Source organism: Prionailurus bengalensis, chromosome E1, assembly GCF_016509475.1.
Source record: "Prionailurus bengalensis isolate Pbe53 chromosome E1, Fcat_Pben_1.1_paternal_pri, whole genome shotgun sequence".
Taxonomy (NCBI): Eukaryota; Metazoa; Chordata; class Mammalia; order Carnivora; family Felidae; genus Prionailurus; species Prionailurus bengalensis.
In genome coordinates this window covers 16,129,369-16,147,023 of record NC_057347.1, presented here as the reverse complement: position 1 = coordinate 16,147,023, position 17,655 = coordinate 16,129,369, and the positions used below count along the sequence as shown (strand labels likewise).

The 17,655-nt window shown below is 52.7% G+C and overlaps 1 protein-coding gene across 7 annotated transcripts in view; it reads left to right on the top strand.

The window, feature by feature from the left end:
• ABR (ABR activator of RhoGEF and GTPase) overlaps positions 1–17,655 on the top strand; it is a 183,583-nt gene that overhangs the window by 37,910 nt on the left and 128,018 nt on the right. Inside the window, exon 1 of one of the 7 annotated variants that reach the window (XM_043585536.1) lies at positions 7,237–7,368. The exons of the other annotated variants lie outside the window; for them this stretch is intronic. Within the exon in view, the coding sequence (XP_043441471.1) occupies positions 7,308–7,368 (61 nt within the window). The 5' untranslated portion in view covers positions 7,237–7,307. Of the gene's footprint in view, positions 1–7,236; positions 7,369–17,655 lie in introns of those variants that run through there. 7 annotated transcript variants of the gene reach the window in all.

Genomic DNA, 17,655 nt, shown 5'->3' with positions numbered 1-17,655 from the left:
GCCACCAAAAGGATGTGGGTCTTTTTTCTGCCAGCAGTGGGAAGTGCTCTAGTTGCTGTGGGTTGCTGGGCAAGTTTTCCCTCCAATTGACCATTCTGTGTTGACGTCAGCCTCATGAGCTTGGGACTGTGTAAACTGACAGACTCAAGTCAAATGTGACCACTGTGTGGCTTGTTTTGGCTACTGCAGCCAGACTTTTGTTCTTTTCCACTCTCCCTTTGTTAGAATACATGTCACATGTGTTGGTTTCTTATGTCAGCTGCTGGCACCAGACTGTGTTCATGAGACTAAGCAGACTAGCCCAGGACAGAGTGCAATGAACTTGGGGAAGGAGAAATTAGGAGTTACAAGGTTTTATGACTAGAACCTCAAAGTGCCTTATGTAAAAGATGGGTGTTCTGGGTCAGTTCAGGGAGAGAAAGCCAGCGCTAGGTTGAATCATCCATGTGGGAAGGATGGCGGGGTGGTCCCTTGGGGGAAAGGGGTGACTGGTCTTCTGTGATTCTTCTCGGACACTGTCTGCTGTTCCTAACTGTCTGAGTTAGGCCGCCTACCCATCTGCCTCTCCCTTTCAAGGGTCATGACTGCCCAACACAAGCTGAGTACAGGTGTATACCCAGCTTCTGGGAAGGGGCATCCCTTGTGAAAGTGGCCCACTTCCTCTCTCCTTTTAAGATTATAAAGGTGAAATTTAGAGGACATCAAAAGGTGAAATTTAGGACATCAATGGAAGAATGATGGGGAAACAAAGAGGGGGTATGAGCTTGCCAAGAGACCATCTTCGTTTTCCCCCTAACCAAATAGTGTTCTCAGCACTTTGACATAGTGTTCTCAGCACTGTTGGGGACAGACATTGTTTGGGGGAGTTCTGCATTTTGCAGGATACTTTAACATCTCTCGCTTTAAAACGGTCCCACAAAAAAAAAATAATAAAATACTCCTACACATTTGCAAATACTTCTGTGGGGCAGTACCAACTACCCCTCCCCTGATTGAGAGCCACTGTTGCAGTGTTTACAGGCACAGGATACATACACATAGCTGTGCTCCAGGTCCCGCAGCTAGCAAGCCAGGAAACTGGAAAAATCACCACCACCGCCCCCCCCCCTCCCGCCCCATTTGAGAATATCTTAGAGAAGCTTTTGTCAAGTGGGGTGGTTATTCTTCCTGGGCTACTCATGGAGGTTCCTGATGTCTCCTGACCCCAAATGGAGTTCCTCCTGCCTTCCCTAGCCTCATTACTCACAATGGTAGCCTGGAGCTCAGGCAAGGTTGAGATTTGAGTACAGGCATTTCCAGGCCTCTTGTCTGGACCGTGGCCAGGGTTGGCAGGACCGTGTCTGGCGGCTGAGGTGCTGCTCTGTTGGGCCACCAGATGGCACTCGGGAGCCCCCCGCCGTCTGCCGCAGGACTGCTGGTGGCAGGAGTGACTGCAGAGGGAACTTGCCTTAAGGAGGCCTGGTCCTTAAAGAGACAGGGCCACACAACCGCAAACTTGCACGGTAACCCCAACACAAGACTCCCCTGATGACAGGCACCACTGACTAGGCTCTGATGCTCCTTTGTCGTCGCCTTCCTGAATGTCGAGCCACCACCTCTTGGAGCCAATCTCCTTGACAGCCTGTCCTCAGCCCCTGCGGCCACTCCTGGGCCTGACAGGGACAGGGCCAGCCTGGCTGGTGGCGTCACAGTTCCTGGCAGAGCAGCACGGGGCTGGGATGCATCTGCAGAACTCTGGCTGAGAGAACCAGAAGCACAGCCAGCTTCAGCAGAATGGTGGCCACAGGAGGGCAGAGGGCCAGCCTGTGAGCTCTGACCCCAGGTGGACATGCCTCTGCTTTACTCAGAGCTGATAAGGTTGGAACCGCTGAACTTTGTCTCTGGACTTTGGGGACTTAAAGAATCCTTCAGTCTCTTCTGCTGGCTTCTTTCCAAATGCTGACAGGGATGCTGTGGTGAGTAAATTAGGAAGGGGTCTCCACACTCTACTGTTGAGCCCTCTGATCGACTCTTTAGGAAACCTCTCACGTTGACCCCTGGGGGGTGCGATCTGAGCCAAGTCAGGTGAGGAGGGCCACTTTAGCCGGGGGTTGGCATGAGACTCTCCCAAAATTGCAGATGGTATAGTGTATACTTAGCGTAATCTAAGGCAGCTACTGTGTCCAAGAAGCTGGGCTCACTGTGGCCACTGGCCATGGGAGCTGGGCATGTGGGTATGTGTGGGGAGCTCCATGACTACAGGGAGTTGGATGTCACTGTGCCTTCTTCTGGCCATGCTGCTGAGGGAGGCAGCAAAGGGATGAATGCAGTTCTCTGGTTTATGTCTTGCCAGGGCTGCAGATATTTCTTACGACTCAAGCTGACACAAAACTTTGGGAGAAATAAATAATTGGGGAGGGCTTTGAGTTAATCTGTGCTATCTGTAGATCTCACTGTCATTGGCAAAGCAAGGAGGCTGGGAAGAGACAGGTCAGAAGAGGACAAAGGCCAAGCCTTCTCCCTAAGAGGTGACCCAATAGAGGCCTGGAGAATTTTCTGCTTTCCAGGCCCTAGGGGTGAGGGTGAATTTCAGAACAGTAAATGCTGCTTTACTGTACCAAGGTAAAGGAAATGAAGCAAGGACCCAGAAACAGCCCTCCCACCCAAGGTCGGCTAGGAAGCAGAGTTTATTGTCTGGAAGTCATCTGCCTGATCTACCTGGGTACCCACCTACAGACTCAAAAGATGAGATGGGAAAGGTTCAAGATTGGCCCAAGGCATAGAAGCAGTGGAGTTCAGTGGGGACTGGAGTTCAGGAAACTGTCACTGGATTGACTGCATCTAGTTTATCTCCAGAGTCATCTGCCCTGTTGTAGTAGATGGGGCTTTCTTTGAAAACCAGCTCTGTTTTTGCTTAATCATTGGTGGCCCTGGAGGGGAGGCGGCGGGGGGGGGGGGGGGGGGGGCATTCTGGAATGACACTGCTTTGCATTCCCCCTATGGCTCCAGTTTCTTCCTCTCTCTGAGTTTAGCTTCATTCTGTTCATTCATTAGTTCACTCTTATGGCAGCCCAATACAGAGATTACACACCTGGACTCTGGATTCAGCATCTCAGTTCATTTCCAAGTATTACCAGCTACTAGCTGGCCAGTGACTTAGCCTGTCTACTTCCGGGGTAGGGAGCGTAGAGCAGTGCCTATCTCATTGGCTTATTATGAGGATTAAGTGAGATAACCTACATGAAGCACATAGAGCAGGGCCCCACACTTAAGACGCACTCAGTAAATGTTAGCTGTCATTCGTTTGATTTATTCAACCCGTATTATTGAATGCCATTCTGTTGGGCTTTGGGCAGAAAGTCTGGTCTTGGGGCACAATATGATTATGGCTGCTTTACAGTCTACCTGAGTCAGTCATCCACTGGGCAGAGTGCTGTGGATACCCCAGTGAAAAAAGATGCAGTTCCAGCTTTGAAAGAGCTGATCTGGCAGGAAGGATACAAAGTCTTGGGGTTTTTTTGGCTATCATAGTCTGATTTTTGTTTTTGTTTTTACTTTAATGTTTATTTATTTTTGAGAGAGTGTGAGTAGGGGAGGGGCGGTGGTAGGGGGACAGAGGATCTGAAGCAGGCTGTGCGTTGACAGCAGCGAGCTGCTGGGCTCGAACTCACAAAACTTGAGATCATGACCTGAGCTGAAGTCAGCTGCTCACCCAACTGAGCCACCCAAGCGTTTTTTGTTTTTTTGTTTTTTTTTAATTTGAATGCATAGACCCTCCATCCCCACCTGTACACCCAACCTCTGCACACTGGTACCCCCTGCCAGCCCCAGCATGGGGAGAGGTGAATGGACATCCTTTTCACCAGCAGTGACCTCCAGGTGATCAAGGAAGCAGGGACTCCCAGAGCCTTCCTGTTGTGCACAGTGGAGCAGGATTTGCTAACAGTGAGGAGGCAAGAAAAGTGGAGATACCCACTTTTGGCTGTAAGCACAGTCACCCTTTTTCCATCCTGGCTGAGTGGCTGGTAGAATCCAGTGTTGGTTGTTGTGAAGGCAGTGAGTGGCACACCTGGGAACTAAGGGCAAGGCCGCTGACCTTCAGAATGGGATATATCTCCTTCCCACTCAGCCTCTCATCATCAGCCCAGCACTACGGGCAAGGCAACCGACCCTTAAGTCCCCCTTAAATCAACGGGTGGTGAGGCAGGAGCAGGTGGTCACCAAGGGAGGTGGGGAATTGAGGACAGCCTACCTGCAAAGGTGGGGAGTGTTCACTAAAAAGCCTAGACAGAGAATGGTTAGCGTGGGCTGCGAGGTGAGGTGCGTTGAGTGCTGATTCAGTGCCTTGGGGTACTCAGGCAGGTCTGCACTTCGCTGAATCAGGGCAGTCTGCGCACAGGAAAGCCCCTCCGCCACTCTGAGAGATTGGGGTTGTTGGCAGAGCACTTAACCTTTGGCACAATGCAGATGAGAATGATTATTTAACTCCTTCCTTACTAGGAAGTTGGATTGGGCCTCTCCAAATTCCTCCCCCATCCTTAGTGCCAGGAATCTGGAGACTTCTGTTCCGGTCTCAAAACACCCTGGTGCTCAAAGACCCACACACCTGTCTCCAAGCCAAGAGTCGGGCTGTGTGGTGTTAACCACCTACTGGAAGCCACCAGAAAAGGCATCAAGGGCATCTTGAGGTAACTACCCTTTCCCAGGACACGTGTATGAAACTGTGTGTGGAGATGGAGGAGGGCTGGAAGGGTTTACTTAGCTGCTCAGTGCCTCAGGTTTCTCATCTAGAAAATGGAGGGAACAGAGATGACATTGAGGTTCGCAGTGAGATAATCTTGTAAGCAAAGCACTAAGATCCAAGCCGGGTGTACCGCAGACATTCTCTGTTAATTATTAGAAGTGTTCCTCCAAGATTCCTCTCTCCCTGTACCCTATATTGTGTTCTGGAGCGGGAGGTCCAGGACAGGATTGGACAGAATGTAGGAGAAAAGCAAACTATGGCAACGCTAAGGAGAGCAACTGTAACATTTTAGCTTGAAAATGCTGAAAATAGCGTGTTCAAGCCTTTGTAGATAAAAATGTAAAATGTATGCAAATGTATGTGTCTCACGCAGAAACATACATCTATGGCCTCCTCGCAGTCAGTTTCCGGATGTGGCCATCAGGAAAACCCCTGCTGGTACAGAGAGGGTCCAGGCTGCCTTGATGGTGGTAGTGGTTATTGGGGAGAGGGCAGTGCTGCTGCTTCCCTGGGCTGAGCTCCTGTTTCTAGCTTTCTTCTGGGTTCTGTGCCTTCTGAGACTTCCACGTGGGAAGAAGAGAGGCTCTGGGCCCCTCTCTGCTCCTCCACCCTCACCATCCTCCCTCCGGTTCCTCTGAGAGCTCATTTGCTTCCTCTCCCATCCTGGCTCTATTTCTGGAGCATCTCATTGGAGATGCACAGCCCCCTCTCTGCCAAGCTCCAGGTGCCTACTCGGCCCTCCCAGTCTTGTGTGCAAGTCAGGGATGGTGGGAGGGTGACAGCTGAGCAGGGAGGGGCCGCAGGAGACGGAGGCAGAGTCTGAGCCAGGAGGGTTGGGAAGGGGGAAGGCTGAGTGGATGCAGGGAGGGGCCAGCCTTACCTCAGAGTTGAAAAACACCCACTGCAGCCACCTGTGGAGGCTTTTCACACCCTTCCCCTGCACCTTCCCAGGGGTTCACCTGACCTGCTGTGAGTTGGAGGCCTCTACCCAAGCAGCTGCCGGAACTGGCTGCAGGCTTCCTTTCAGCATTATGGGTGAGGGTCTGCTTCTCTCCTCAAAAGAACTAGATCTGTGCTTGTTTGGAATGATGAGGAAGGAGCCCTGCCCCCATGTGGATGGGTCCCAGTAGAGCTGGGTCCCATGAAGGCTTTGCCTGCCAGCTGCTTGATGATGGGGGCTGAGGGGTGGGGAGGGTGTGCTCCACTATCAGAGACGTCACTATTTGAGGTAAAACTGACATAAATGGCCCAGCGCAGGGTTCCCTTGGTGGGCCCACTGCTTCGCTTCTGTTGGGTTCTGGAGAGGAGCTTCAGCGCCCCCTGCCCTTGCCCACCCTAGCCTGGTCCCTCCTCCAGGGTCCCACAGGACCGTATCTGCAGCAAAGTTGCCTTGGGTCCCATAGAATTGGCACCTAGGAGGCCTAAAGCCCTCCGCCACCACCCCCTCCCCCAACCTCTCCACTGCTCTTGCGAAGTCTTAGAAGGAATTTTACTTCCTCAGGTTTTGTTCTCAGAGGCATCTTGACCCCAGACTTCCCTCAGCCTGCATGTGATTATATATACAAGGTTTGCCTCCTGGGCTGCGGCTGTAGATCCCCAAAGAAGTCTCCCGGGGACCCCAGGGAAGACCCTGGAGGCTCTCCTGCCCGCAGTTGGTCCTCCACTGCCCCTACTCAACCCCCGGCCTCCCGCCTTTCTCCAGCCGCCGCCCTCTGGTGTGTAGGGCCGAACTGCCCGGCTTTTAGGTCACGGGTGTTGAAATAGATGAGGTTGTTAAGGTTTGGAAGGAAAGAGTTCCCGCGCGGCCGAGGCTTTCCGCGGGCGGGCAGGACATTAACCCCGTCAGCGCCGTCCCCCAGGCTTGTCTAGGGGAGGGGCCTGACGGCCGCACCGGCCCCAGAAACTGCGCTTGGAGATCCTGGGGTGTCAGGTGATGTCACCCCTGCGGGGCCCATAGGTCTCCCCGCGGCACTTAGTCTGCGGGTTGCCAGAATTCGGCTGAGCGCATTGAGGGGAAGAAGCGGAGCCTGGGCCTGCACCGCAGCCCGGAGACCCCCGCGGGACCACTCCTCCGCCACGGGCTGGAGCCCCTCGCGTCTGGGCGTCCGTGGGGACTGGGGCTGCTCCCCGCACCCCCGACCGGGTCTGGAGGCGTGCTGCGGCGGGGGAGGGGGCGCGGAAGCCTCGCGCCGATTGGTCGCGGCCCCCGCCCCCCGCCCCTGGCCACGGCGCAGCCCCCGGGAAGTTGCTAGTCTGCGGGCGCGCTGCGGGGCCGCCGCTCGGGGATCCGCAGCGGGGCTCGCCGAGGCCACTGCGGCCGGAAGGGCTCCCGGGGGCGCTCGCCTGCCCTCGCCCGCCCTCCCCTCCTCTCCCGGCAGCTCCGGCTCCTCCCTGCTACCTGTTTCCCTGCCTGCCCCCGCCTCCACCCCGCGCCCGGCAACTTCGGCCTCCCGGGCTGGCCGCCCCTCCCGGCTCCCCGCCGGCCCGCCCGCCCGCCGCCCGCGCCCTCCCTCCTTTGTTGTGCGATGAGGGTCGGGTTTCCGATCTGACGGAGCCGCCGCCGCCGCCGCGCCGAGCCGCGGGCATGGAGCCGCTCAGCCACCGGGGCCTGCCGCGCCTCTCCTGGATCGACACCCTCTACAGCAGTACGTGTGCGCTCGGGCCGGGGAGGCCGGGCGGGAACGGGCCGCGGCGCCCCGACGGCCCCGGGGCGCGACCGCCGGGCTTGTCTGGGGAGCCCGGCGCGGGCAGGGGGCTGCGGGCGCCGCAGGCCGGGTGCCAGCGGGCCGGGAGGCGGGGAAGAGGCGTGGGTCCCCCGCCATCGGCCGCAGATGGGGTCCCCAGAGCGGACTTGGAGCGGGTGGGGGGCCGGTGGACCGACGGGGCTTGGAGAGCTGTGTCACCCATTTCCCACCTGTTGTGTAACTGAGCACTCCCCAGCCCCCAGGAAGGAGAGCCCTTGTAGGGGGCTCCCTCCGCTTCCCGACTGACTGCTCCTTCTGTCCACGCTGAAGCAGAAAGGCCATTTTGGCAAAGTCCTTGGCGCCTGAGTTTGTCACCTCGGGGACATCCTGGGGTGTTGTGTGTTTTGGGGTGGAGGTGGGGTCGGGTGGGAGGGTCTGTAGGGGCAGATCTCCATGGGGGCCATTTGGATTGAAGGAGCTGAAAACCTCGGGCTCAGCAGTCTTTCCTGCCAGCTTCATCGCCACCCCCACCCTCACCACCCCCCAAAAAAGAAAAGGAAAAAAAAAAAAAAAAAAAACCTCGGCTTTTCCACCCCCTCATTCCCAAATCTGCTTCGATCATGTGATTGCTCTTGCACTGCCGCTGGGGATGTGTAACTGATCACTCGTACATTCTGGGGGCTCCCCGTGAGCACCCCCACTTTACACCCTGCCTTGCTTAGGTGACTAAAAGCCCTGCGCTTCTCTCCACCCTCCCTTGAGACATCTTCCCCAGAGCTTTCAGTGATTTAAGAAGAGGGTCCTGCAGGCCCCTGAAGAAGCCAGTGAGTGGATTTTGCCCTCTCTGAGCACTTCAGTGGGACCCTCCCACTCTCTTGCTATGTCTCCTAGCCCAGAGTCCTGAGGCGGGGGGCAGGGGTTGGGGGAGGCAAGCTCAGTTTCTGGACATTGGATGCCATGGGACAAGGACATTTTTAAGGGTTAACCTGGCTCCGATACCTTGTTGACGGTTATATGGGTGAAGAGAGGAATAGACAGGGACGGTGCCTTGAACCCCCCAAGGCTTTGCCCTGGAGGCCCCTCGGTACTCAGTATCCAGCCTCTGACCTCTGTATCCCCTTGGGTCCCCATCATTCCCCTCACCTTCTTCTCCTCCCTCTTCTCCCTCCTCCTCCCCCTCCATCCTCTTTTCCTTCCTCCGCCCCCCCCCCACCCCCCCTCCATAGGAGCTCTCCTTGTGATGGTTCATTCCACTTTGGCTTTTCAACATCAAAGGGGCAAAGCCAGATCCCCTGGGTGTCAGTCTTGCACCAAGCCCAGCCACTCCATCTGCTCCTTCCCCTGCAGAGGCCAGCATCCGTTGGGTGAAGGTCAGGGCCCATGGCTGTGTGGCGTGTGTATGCACGTGTGTCTGTGTGAATGGGGGCACACATCTGTTCAGAGCCTTGCTGCAGATCAGCTCCTGACCTGAAGGAAGGATTAGTGACCTCTTAGCTGTGCTCTTGCAAATAACAGTAATAACAATGCCTCATATTCACATGCTACTTATGTTCCCAAATATTTCTGGCTCTCTGGCGAAACCCAGTAGTGGTTTCTGTATTTCTCAAAGCATAGAATCCTATGGAAATCTGTGTCTGACTTCCTCTCTATTGCCCTGACAAAGACTCCCTAACCTAATTATTTCCAAGTTTTCCTACCACCCCTCCCCCTGCCACTTAGAGCAGGGAAGCAAAATTGTCTGAGGTCTCCTTGAAAATTTCTGACCAGAGGAAGATGGGACCTGAAAAGGGAATTCGACTGAGGCCTTCTTTAGGGGTGCCTGTTAACCAGCCCTGACTCAGGCAGGCAGGCATCTGAGCTGTCTGCTATGCTGCTGCCCCAGCCTCTGGGCTCCTGGGGGCAGCCTGGAGGGGGGAAGGCACTGACTTGGCAGCAATGTGAGGAGTCCCTGCCTCCCTCCTCAAAATGGCTTATTTGAGAGCCATAGAATGAGGCTTCCTGGGGAGGTGCTGTGCAGTCATGTTTGGGCTGTTAGCCATAAAGTTTCCTCTTGACAAGAGCCTAAATTAAAACAAATACCCAGGCTGTCATTTGCCTGGCAGCAAGGTTTTGTAGCTCCCGGAGGAAGTTCCTCTGCCTCTCAGAAAGCTGTTTGCTTACAAGGCTCACAATCCTGGGGTGGCAAGTCCCCACAAAAGCTAAATCCGTCAGGAATTGCAAAGGGGAAGTCCCCAGGGCACAGGGTGGCCCGTGCATTTCTTAGAGATGTGAATGACCCAGTGATAGAGGCCCTTCCCAAGTGCTGCTCCTGGTAACAGTGATAATAGCATATTCTGAGGACCCACTATGTGCCAGGCACTATGCTAGGCTCTCTCCATCCATCCTCTCCAGACCACACAACTGTGTGAGACAGGTAGTCTTATGTCCATTTTGCAGAAAGAGGGGCTTGGTGAGCTCAAATCATTATCCAAAGTCACATAAGTGATAAGTAATAAAGCTGCAGTTCAGATCACACCCTAGGTTGGTAAGGAAGACTCTTAGTGTCACCTAGATATGTCAGAAGTTGCTCAAGGCCTTGGAATGTCATGGAATGGGGGACATCTGTCTCTTTGGTCCTCTGTGTTCACAGGATTCTTCCAGCAGGATAAGTGGCCTCAAATGACTCTGAGCCCAACAAGAGTCCACGTGCCTCTTGTAGGAACCGGGGGCTGGTCCTGGAGCCAAGGTGCGGGTGGTTGAGGCTCTGAACTCACTGAGGTTGATGGTTCTCTCCTCCTGAGATGCCAGGCTGCCAACCGGCCCCTCCTCTGACTTACTTCTTGCCTTTGGAGTTGTCAGCTCATTCTTTGTGGCTTCAGCATCTATCCCAGGAGAAGTATGTGCATTTTCATTGCAGGTTGGTAGTCATTTGAGAAGAGGTGGGCAGCAGGCCCCTCTCCCCTGCGGTAGAAGTCCTGAAGGGCCACGGTGATGGTGATTTGTCTGACTCAAGGAGACGGGTTGACTCCCAGCTGCCAGTGTGATATGGGACTGATGGGAGCAAGGTCTTTGCTCCTGATAAGCTGGAGTGGCAGACAAGGCTTCCAGCCATCCCACTTCTTGTCTCTGTCCCAGTCATTTTCCTATGTCACTGTAATAATGTCAGCTTTGCTCCTCAATGCCTTGCCTAAATTCTCTCCCTGGAGCTGGTGTGATTCTTTCTGTAGGGCTGTGTCCTTCATTTTATCTTCTCTGTGCCTTTCTCTCATCACCTTTTCCACTAAACACATCACTTCCTCTTGGTTTTCTTCTATACCATGGAATTAGACTGGATTAAATTAAGCTCTGTGAGTGGTGCCTGGGTGGCTCAGTAGGTTAAGTGTTCAACTCTTGATCTCAACTCACATCATGATCTCACAGTTCATGAGTTCGGGCCCCACGTTGGGCTCTGAGCTGACAGCTCTAAAGCCTGTTTGGGATTCTCTCTCTTCTCTCTGCCCTTCCCCTGCTCACGCTAGCACACATGCGCATGCTCTCTCTCAAAAGTAAACAAACATTAAAAAAAATTTAAAAACGGGATAACAAAATGGGGAGGGTGCTCTGAGCCTGTCCCTCTAAGTGGATACCACCCTCCAAACAGATCTGAATTGAGATATGTAGTGCCCCAGGCAGGCAATAATTTGGCACCTCTTCAAGTGGAAAGTCTTTCGTCTTCTACCCCAGACAACATTTGCAAGGGATATTTCAGTCACTCGTGATATTTTCACATCCCTTATAGACTGAGTGCCCCATCCAAGAGCCAAGAAAGCATTTGGGGCTGTGGGGATACAAACCCATCTCCAGAGCATCATGAGGCAGCCTAGGTTTCTCATCTCACTCCCATATTAGCCACACCAAGGACCAGGCTGCTGGCCTGACACAGACTGTGTGGGTCTGATCAGAGCAGTGGTCTCACAGAGGCTGCCTCAGACCACCTCGGATATGCTAGTGAGCACCTGCAGATGGGTGTTTTCTTACCCTCTGAATGGCCCCAGTCACTTAGTCCTTCTTGTTAACACCAGCCCATTATTGTCATGGCTGCTGGAGTCTCAGAGGTGGGGCTGGCAGAAGGATGAAGTCATCTACTCCGAGAAAAATTTTTGTGATTGTGATTGTTGCTGTTGTTCTTTGGCAAAACGGAAGAAATGACAGGAACATTTGTGAAGAATTAGCTAAGTGGGTAGCAGACGGGGGAGTAGTGAGAAAACTCATTCTGCCTCACTCTTGCAGGTGCGATGGAAGACTTGGGGCCGTTTTCTGAGGTGTGGTCCTCTCCCTGGGGGCAGTTCTGGTACCCTGTGCACACTTCTCTGTAATATGAAGCCACGAATGTCTCTCGTGGACACCATGTGGGTTGATGAATGTTTATAAGGTGCTTTGTAGGTGAGGAGTGCTGTTGGACTGCCCTCCAATCACGGCCCTCATCATGAACAGGGGTCCGTGAAAGGCTTGCTGAGGAGTGGCAAGGGGCTGGGAAAGGGGGAAGGGGGCTGGCAGGAACAGAGTGCCGGACCCAGTTCTTAGGTAGTGCCTAGGCCAGCTCCTCATGCGTAATGAGCCCTCTGTAATTTTTGGTTGCATGAGTGAGTATGAGAGGGAAAAGAAAACTCTTGGGTTCTTGGCTCCTTAACTCCTTACTCCACCAGAAACCCCAGAAACCGATTCATTGGCCCATTCACAAGTTTCCAGCTGTGTGGATTTGGTAATTGTAGTAGCTTGTAGTAGAGTCGGAGACCCCCCAAGGGAGTCCCATGCATTGCTAGGGCCTGTGATTGTGCAATTGGAAGACTTCACTGCCAGGGCTGGTGCTGCAGCTGTTTGGCTCAGCTTGAGCCCTTTGGGGGCAAACCAGGAACTAGGCAGCTTCACAGTCAGCTCCACATCCGTCACTGTTGTCCTCTGCTGGGCCCCTGGCTGTGGTAGGTGGAGGTGATCCATGGGGCTCCAGTACCCATCACATTCTACCTACAGGCTCTTAGAACTTTACACTGAACACCAGTAGGAGAGGCCTGTAGCTTAGCTGTCTCCAGAGCAGAATAGGAGACATTGATTTTTTTTTTAATTTTTTTTAATGTTTATTTATTTTTGAGACAGAGAGAGACAGAGCATGAACGGGGGAGGGTCAGAGAGAGAGGGAGACACAGAATCCGAAGCAGGCTCCAGGCTCTGAGCACAGGCTCTGAGCCTCAGCACAGAGCCCGACGCGGGGCTCAAACCCACAGACCGTGAGATCATGACCTGAGCCAAAGTCAGACGCTCAACCGACTGAGCCACCCAGGCGCCCCAGAGACATTGATTTTAATTCGTGGCCTTGGTCTGCTTCATTTGCATTTCTTTGGGCAAGATCGGGTCAGTGGGAGCCATGGATACCCTTGACTGGCAGTGGGAGTGTTCTACTTGTTTCTGACTCTTGGGGAGAACCTGTCCATTCCCTGTAAATGTGAAGAAAGAAATCAGGGCAGTAGGCAGACTTATAGAAATGGCCCCATATGGAGATTGGGGCTAGATGCTCAATCCAACCCCCTGCCCAAGAGCCCTTAAAGGTGGGACCAACTGGTACCATGACTGACTGGATGGAGAATAGATGTTCTCTGTCCCAGATTCAGACCTTTTTGGGGTCTCTCACTCAGTTTTCTGTACCTATGCTTCATTCCTATCTTCTTTTCTCCCCTTCCTTCCCTACCACACACCAGAATGAAAACTGAATATGGGTTTACTAGCCATATGGAAACTAACAGGACCAGTGTCTTCAGGAGATGGGGCAGATGAGGTGGGTTCTGCAGTGACCTAATTGATCAGATGCCATTTCTCTCTTTTCTCCACCCTCACTTCTGATGCCTACATATCCCTCTAGACCACAGATAAACATGGAAGATGATATGGTCAGGCATTTTGCCTAAAGGTGAGCAAGATCTCCAGAAAGTGTTGGGTGGATGGAAGGCCTTGGGTGGACCAGTGCTGATGGAGCTCAGAGTTTTTGTCACTCCGGATGCCATGGCCACCGGCCTCTCTGGTATGTTGGCGGAGCTGGTGCCGTGTAGAAAAGCCCCGTATTGACTAAGGATCTGTGGGTTGACTCAGGACTGTTGGGGGAGGACGTGGCCATAATTACCTTCATGGGATTGAAGGACTGATCCTATTAGCGTGTTGGGCTAACCCCTTCCTCCTGGGCATTGCCTCCTGGCCAGCAGCAGGGGTTTAATGGATCAAGATTACGGAGACCAAAGATGTCGTATAATTAAACCCAGTTATTTCCCTACCTGGGGGACATCTCTATCCACAGCAGCAATTGATTTCCTCACTTGTGGTCGCCCTGTTCAGCTGCAAGTTACCCCGGGCCTAAACAGCCTGTGGGCCATCTTTGTGAATGAGTTTCTTCTCTCTTGAAGGTGCAGTTTTAGCTGAAAAAACCCCTTCTGAGAGTTTTGGGGTCAGAGTGGCAGGGTGTTCTATACGATGGGGGCCTCTTTGGGAAACATGTCTGGGTTCCACAAAGGTATGTAGAAATCTCACCCTTGGGTCACTCACGACCCCTGGGCCCATGAAAAGAAGCTCGTCAGTCTTGCTTGGTTTGTCAAGATTAGTTTTTCCATTTGGTCTAAGAAGAATGGATGTGACATATAACCAGCCCTACTACGTGCCAGATGCTGTGCTACATACTTTCCTTGAATTATCCCTAACATCCCAACAAAGTAACTGTCATTATCCCTCCTGTTTTATAGACAAGGGAACAGAGGCCCTGTGAGGTTATTGCCAAAGGGCTCCAGTTTGAAGTGGATCGGATTTCAGATTGCTCTGATTCTATGTGTAGCCTTCTGGCAGCAATGATGATGATAGCCAATGCTGTTGAGTACCTACTATGTGTCGACACTGTCCTAGGCATTAACCCTGTTATCACCAGTCCTCAACAGGCCCTACTTTATGAGGCAGGAATTGTTATCTGTATTTTATAGAGAAGAAATGAGCTTAGGGAAGTTAAGTAATTCATTCAAGAGAATGAGAGCTTCTAGCTTCTAGAGCTAGAAGACAAGCCAGGCTTTGAGCACAAGGTTGGCTGGACTGTGAACTGTGCTTTCTCCCACACTCCCTGCCTTTTCACAGCATTGCCAGTGAGGCCCCCCCTTGGCCAGGTAGTTTGTGGATGTTGATTGATCTGCTCACCTCTCTAGCTAAAATGACAACTGGAAAGACAGGCTTGGCTCCCCCATGGGGCTCAGAAAGCTCTCAGCCTTCAGGGGGCCTGTATATGCCCATCCACTGGACTACCTCTTCCTAAGGAATGATCCCAAGGAGATAACCCCATGGGCACGTGGAGCCCGTATCCCACCATTACCTTATCCCTGGGATTATTGCCAAGAAACACTGATGGCTAACCAAATTAAGTAATTAAATAAATAAAATAAAGTTTAAGGGAAAGAGAGAAAATAGATTTTGGGGATAGAAATGGGGTACAGCTAGTTCCCAGTCTCTAGAGCAGAGCAGGGCCAGAGGCAAGGAGATGAGAGCTGGAGGAGGAGAGGACTCGGCAGAGCCACACTGGCCTCACTCTCAGGCCTTTTAAAATTCACCTCCACAGTTTCCAAAGGAGAATAAAGGTCCCTCAGCCCTAAATCAGGCCACTGCACACCAAGGTCCTTTGCCGAGGCCCAGGGCCAGTTGGGCTGCAGATCCAGCCTCTGTGTTTGAACTCACCCACGCGCAGCATGCTAATGATGGGCTGGTTTGGTGCAGACCCTTCAGCCCCTCTCCCCACGCCCCCACGGCCCCAGAGCCCAGAGTCCCCTGCTGAGGGGCAGCCTGTGCCTGGTGGCTTACACCCTAGCACATGGTTGCAGAGAGGGTTTGTGTGTGGTGAGTGTTCTGGATGGGATAAAACGGAGGAACGCCCTGCCCTGAGCTGAGAACCAAAGCCAGAAGGCGCCAGTGGGGAGGAGAAGGGGGGAGCTCCCTGACCCCATTCTCTTCCTTTCCCCTCCCTGCCCACAACTTCATGGGCAGCTTACTTCCTGCACGAAGCCTGTAGGCATTTTTAGGAATCCTTCTTTGGTTGGGTGTGGGGACGCATGAACCTTCCCCTCCCTTGCTCCTGTTTGTAGAGGAGTTTCTAGTAAGAAGTTTCCATTGCTTCTGCCTCCCTGTGGTTCCAGGACGCAGCCAGGCCAGAGGCTCAGCCTGGACAAGATCCGTCTTCTAGGTGCAACCTTGTGGCGTACCCCCATACCCCCCGAGCTTTCTCCTGGTCTTCCTGTGCTTCCTGCCCTTCCCCGCACCCCCCGCCCCCCAGCCTCCACTGTCTTTCAAGGGAAGAGACACCACTCGGGGAAGACTGATGAAATGGGCTGCCCAAGAATTGAGAGGGCCTGGTGATGGCGATCCTGTCCTTCCAAAGAGGATGCGACTTCACCCTAGTGCTTCTCCACAGGTCCTTCTGTGCAGGTCAGAACAGTGGCCTTACTGCAAGCTGCTCAACTCCTTCCTCACCTGAGCAGAGCTGGGGAGTGCCCGTTTAATAACCTGCTGCGGTAGCTACTGTTGTCATCTCTGTGTCATGAGACAGGAGCCAGAGAGCTAAGGTGGGGACCTCCAGGGTGTAGCATGAAGGGCAGTGTGCTCACGGGTGACCTGGCCAAAGGAGTCGACTCCTCACCATTGGAATGAAGTTAGCAGTGGGGACACCCATCAAAGGGAAGACTGGCCTAGGTGAATGACTTCCTAACTTGCAACCTGAACGCAGTACCTTTACGTTATAAGCACGTGTGCAGAGCAATACAAAATTTCACAGGGCAGTACTTACCCTTTCTGCAACATTTGCAATGCACTTATGTTTTCATGCCCTTTTATTCCATTCAAAGCAAACCAAGAAAGTGCTGATCATGACCTACTACATTGATTTCAGGACCTGCAGTATGAAAACAGTGGACACGATAATCTCAGAGGGCTTTTATGAACCGTAAGGAATAATAATTTACCAGACCGCAGTCATGTATATACCGCTGTTGTGATTTTCGCCAGATTTACACAGTTCTGTTCTTATGGACTTAGCGTTCTTCTTCAATTTGATTTATTGTTTGAAATATAACTTAGAAAGAGAACTAGTGACAATTCTGTACCACTTGCAATAAACCAAAAGTTACCTTACCAATAAACCCGCTAAAAACTAAACAATGTTACTAATCCTAATTATACGCTGTTGCCCTTGGAAGGATCTAGGTCTGAGCCTCCCCAGCGGTTGTTTAAAGAAAAAGGAACAGAAGATAGAGGGATGTTAGACATGCAGTATCAAACAGAGTCTTTCTTCTTCAGTAACAGGGAGATTGAAAGGAGTCAAGAAGGGAATAACTTTCTCAACATGTGCTTGAGTGTGCTTTAATGCAGGGCGGCTAGCAAGCAGGTGCTAATCAAAGAGCCCCTCTGCGGTGGCATTCTCTACTTCTATCTACCCAGAGCCCTGGGCTCCATCGTTCCCGTGGTGGGAGAGAAGAGAAAGATGATTTTCTCCTAGGGACAAATATACTAGAGCAGAGTCTCAAATTCTGTCGTGCATTTGAATCGCCTGGGGATCTTGTTAAGATGCAGGTTTTCATTCAGTAGATCTGAGGCCCGAGGTTCTGCATTCTAGCAAGCTCCCAGGGGATGCCAATGCTGCTGAAGGTCTAAGGACCACAGTTTGGGTAGCAGAGCTCCGGGCTCCTTGATTCCCATCCCTGGGAGACTGACTGCAGACTGTGAACCAAGTCAGACCCTTCTGAAACTGGATTCTAGCCAGATGAAAGGCAACCCATGACATGTGTGTCTTTTGAGCCCCCTTCTCGATAAAAACAAAAAGAATGAAGCAATTGATTAGACAGTCTAATGGGCACCAACCAGACTTGAGCTAGTGTTCGTATGTTCATGATCTCATTTAATCCACCCAGTAAACCTGTGAAAGGTTGTTACCCTCAAGCCAAGGATGAGAAGAGAGTGCGGCCATTGTGGTTGGCTTCTGCTGGGGATTTTTGTCATGGGGGTCTCCTGTGTTCACACCCTCCCTGTGTGGCAGGAGCTCAGGCATCTGGTCTTTTCTGAGTGCCACTGTCTAGACAAAATCTGTGTCCTCCCCACCCCCCTTACCCCCTGAAGGGCCGACTTCAGTGTTAATGGAGCAGAATGCCTTGGTTGTTAATTTTCTAGTGCATCATCGAGAGGGTTAATGAGAGACCAGCTGGTGTGCCACTCAGCCGTGTGGAAGCA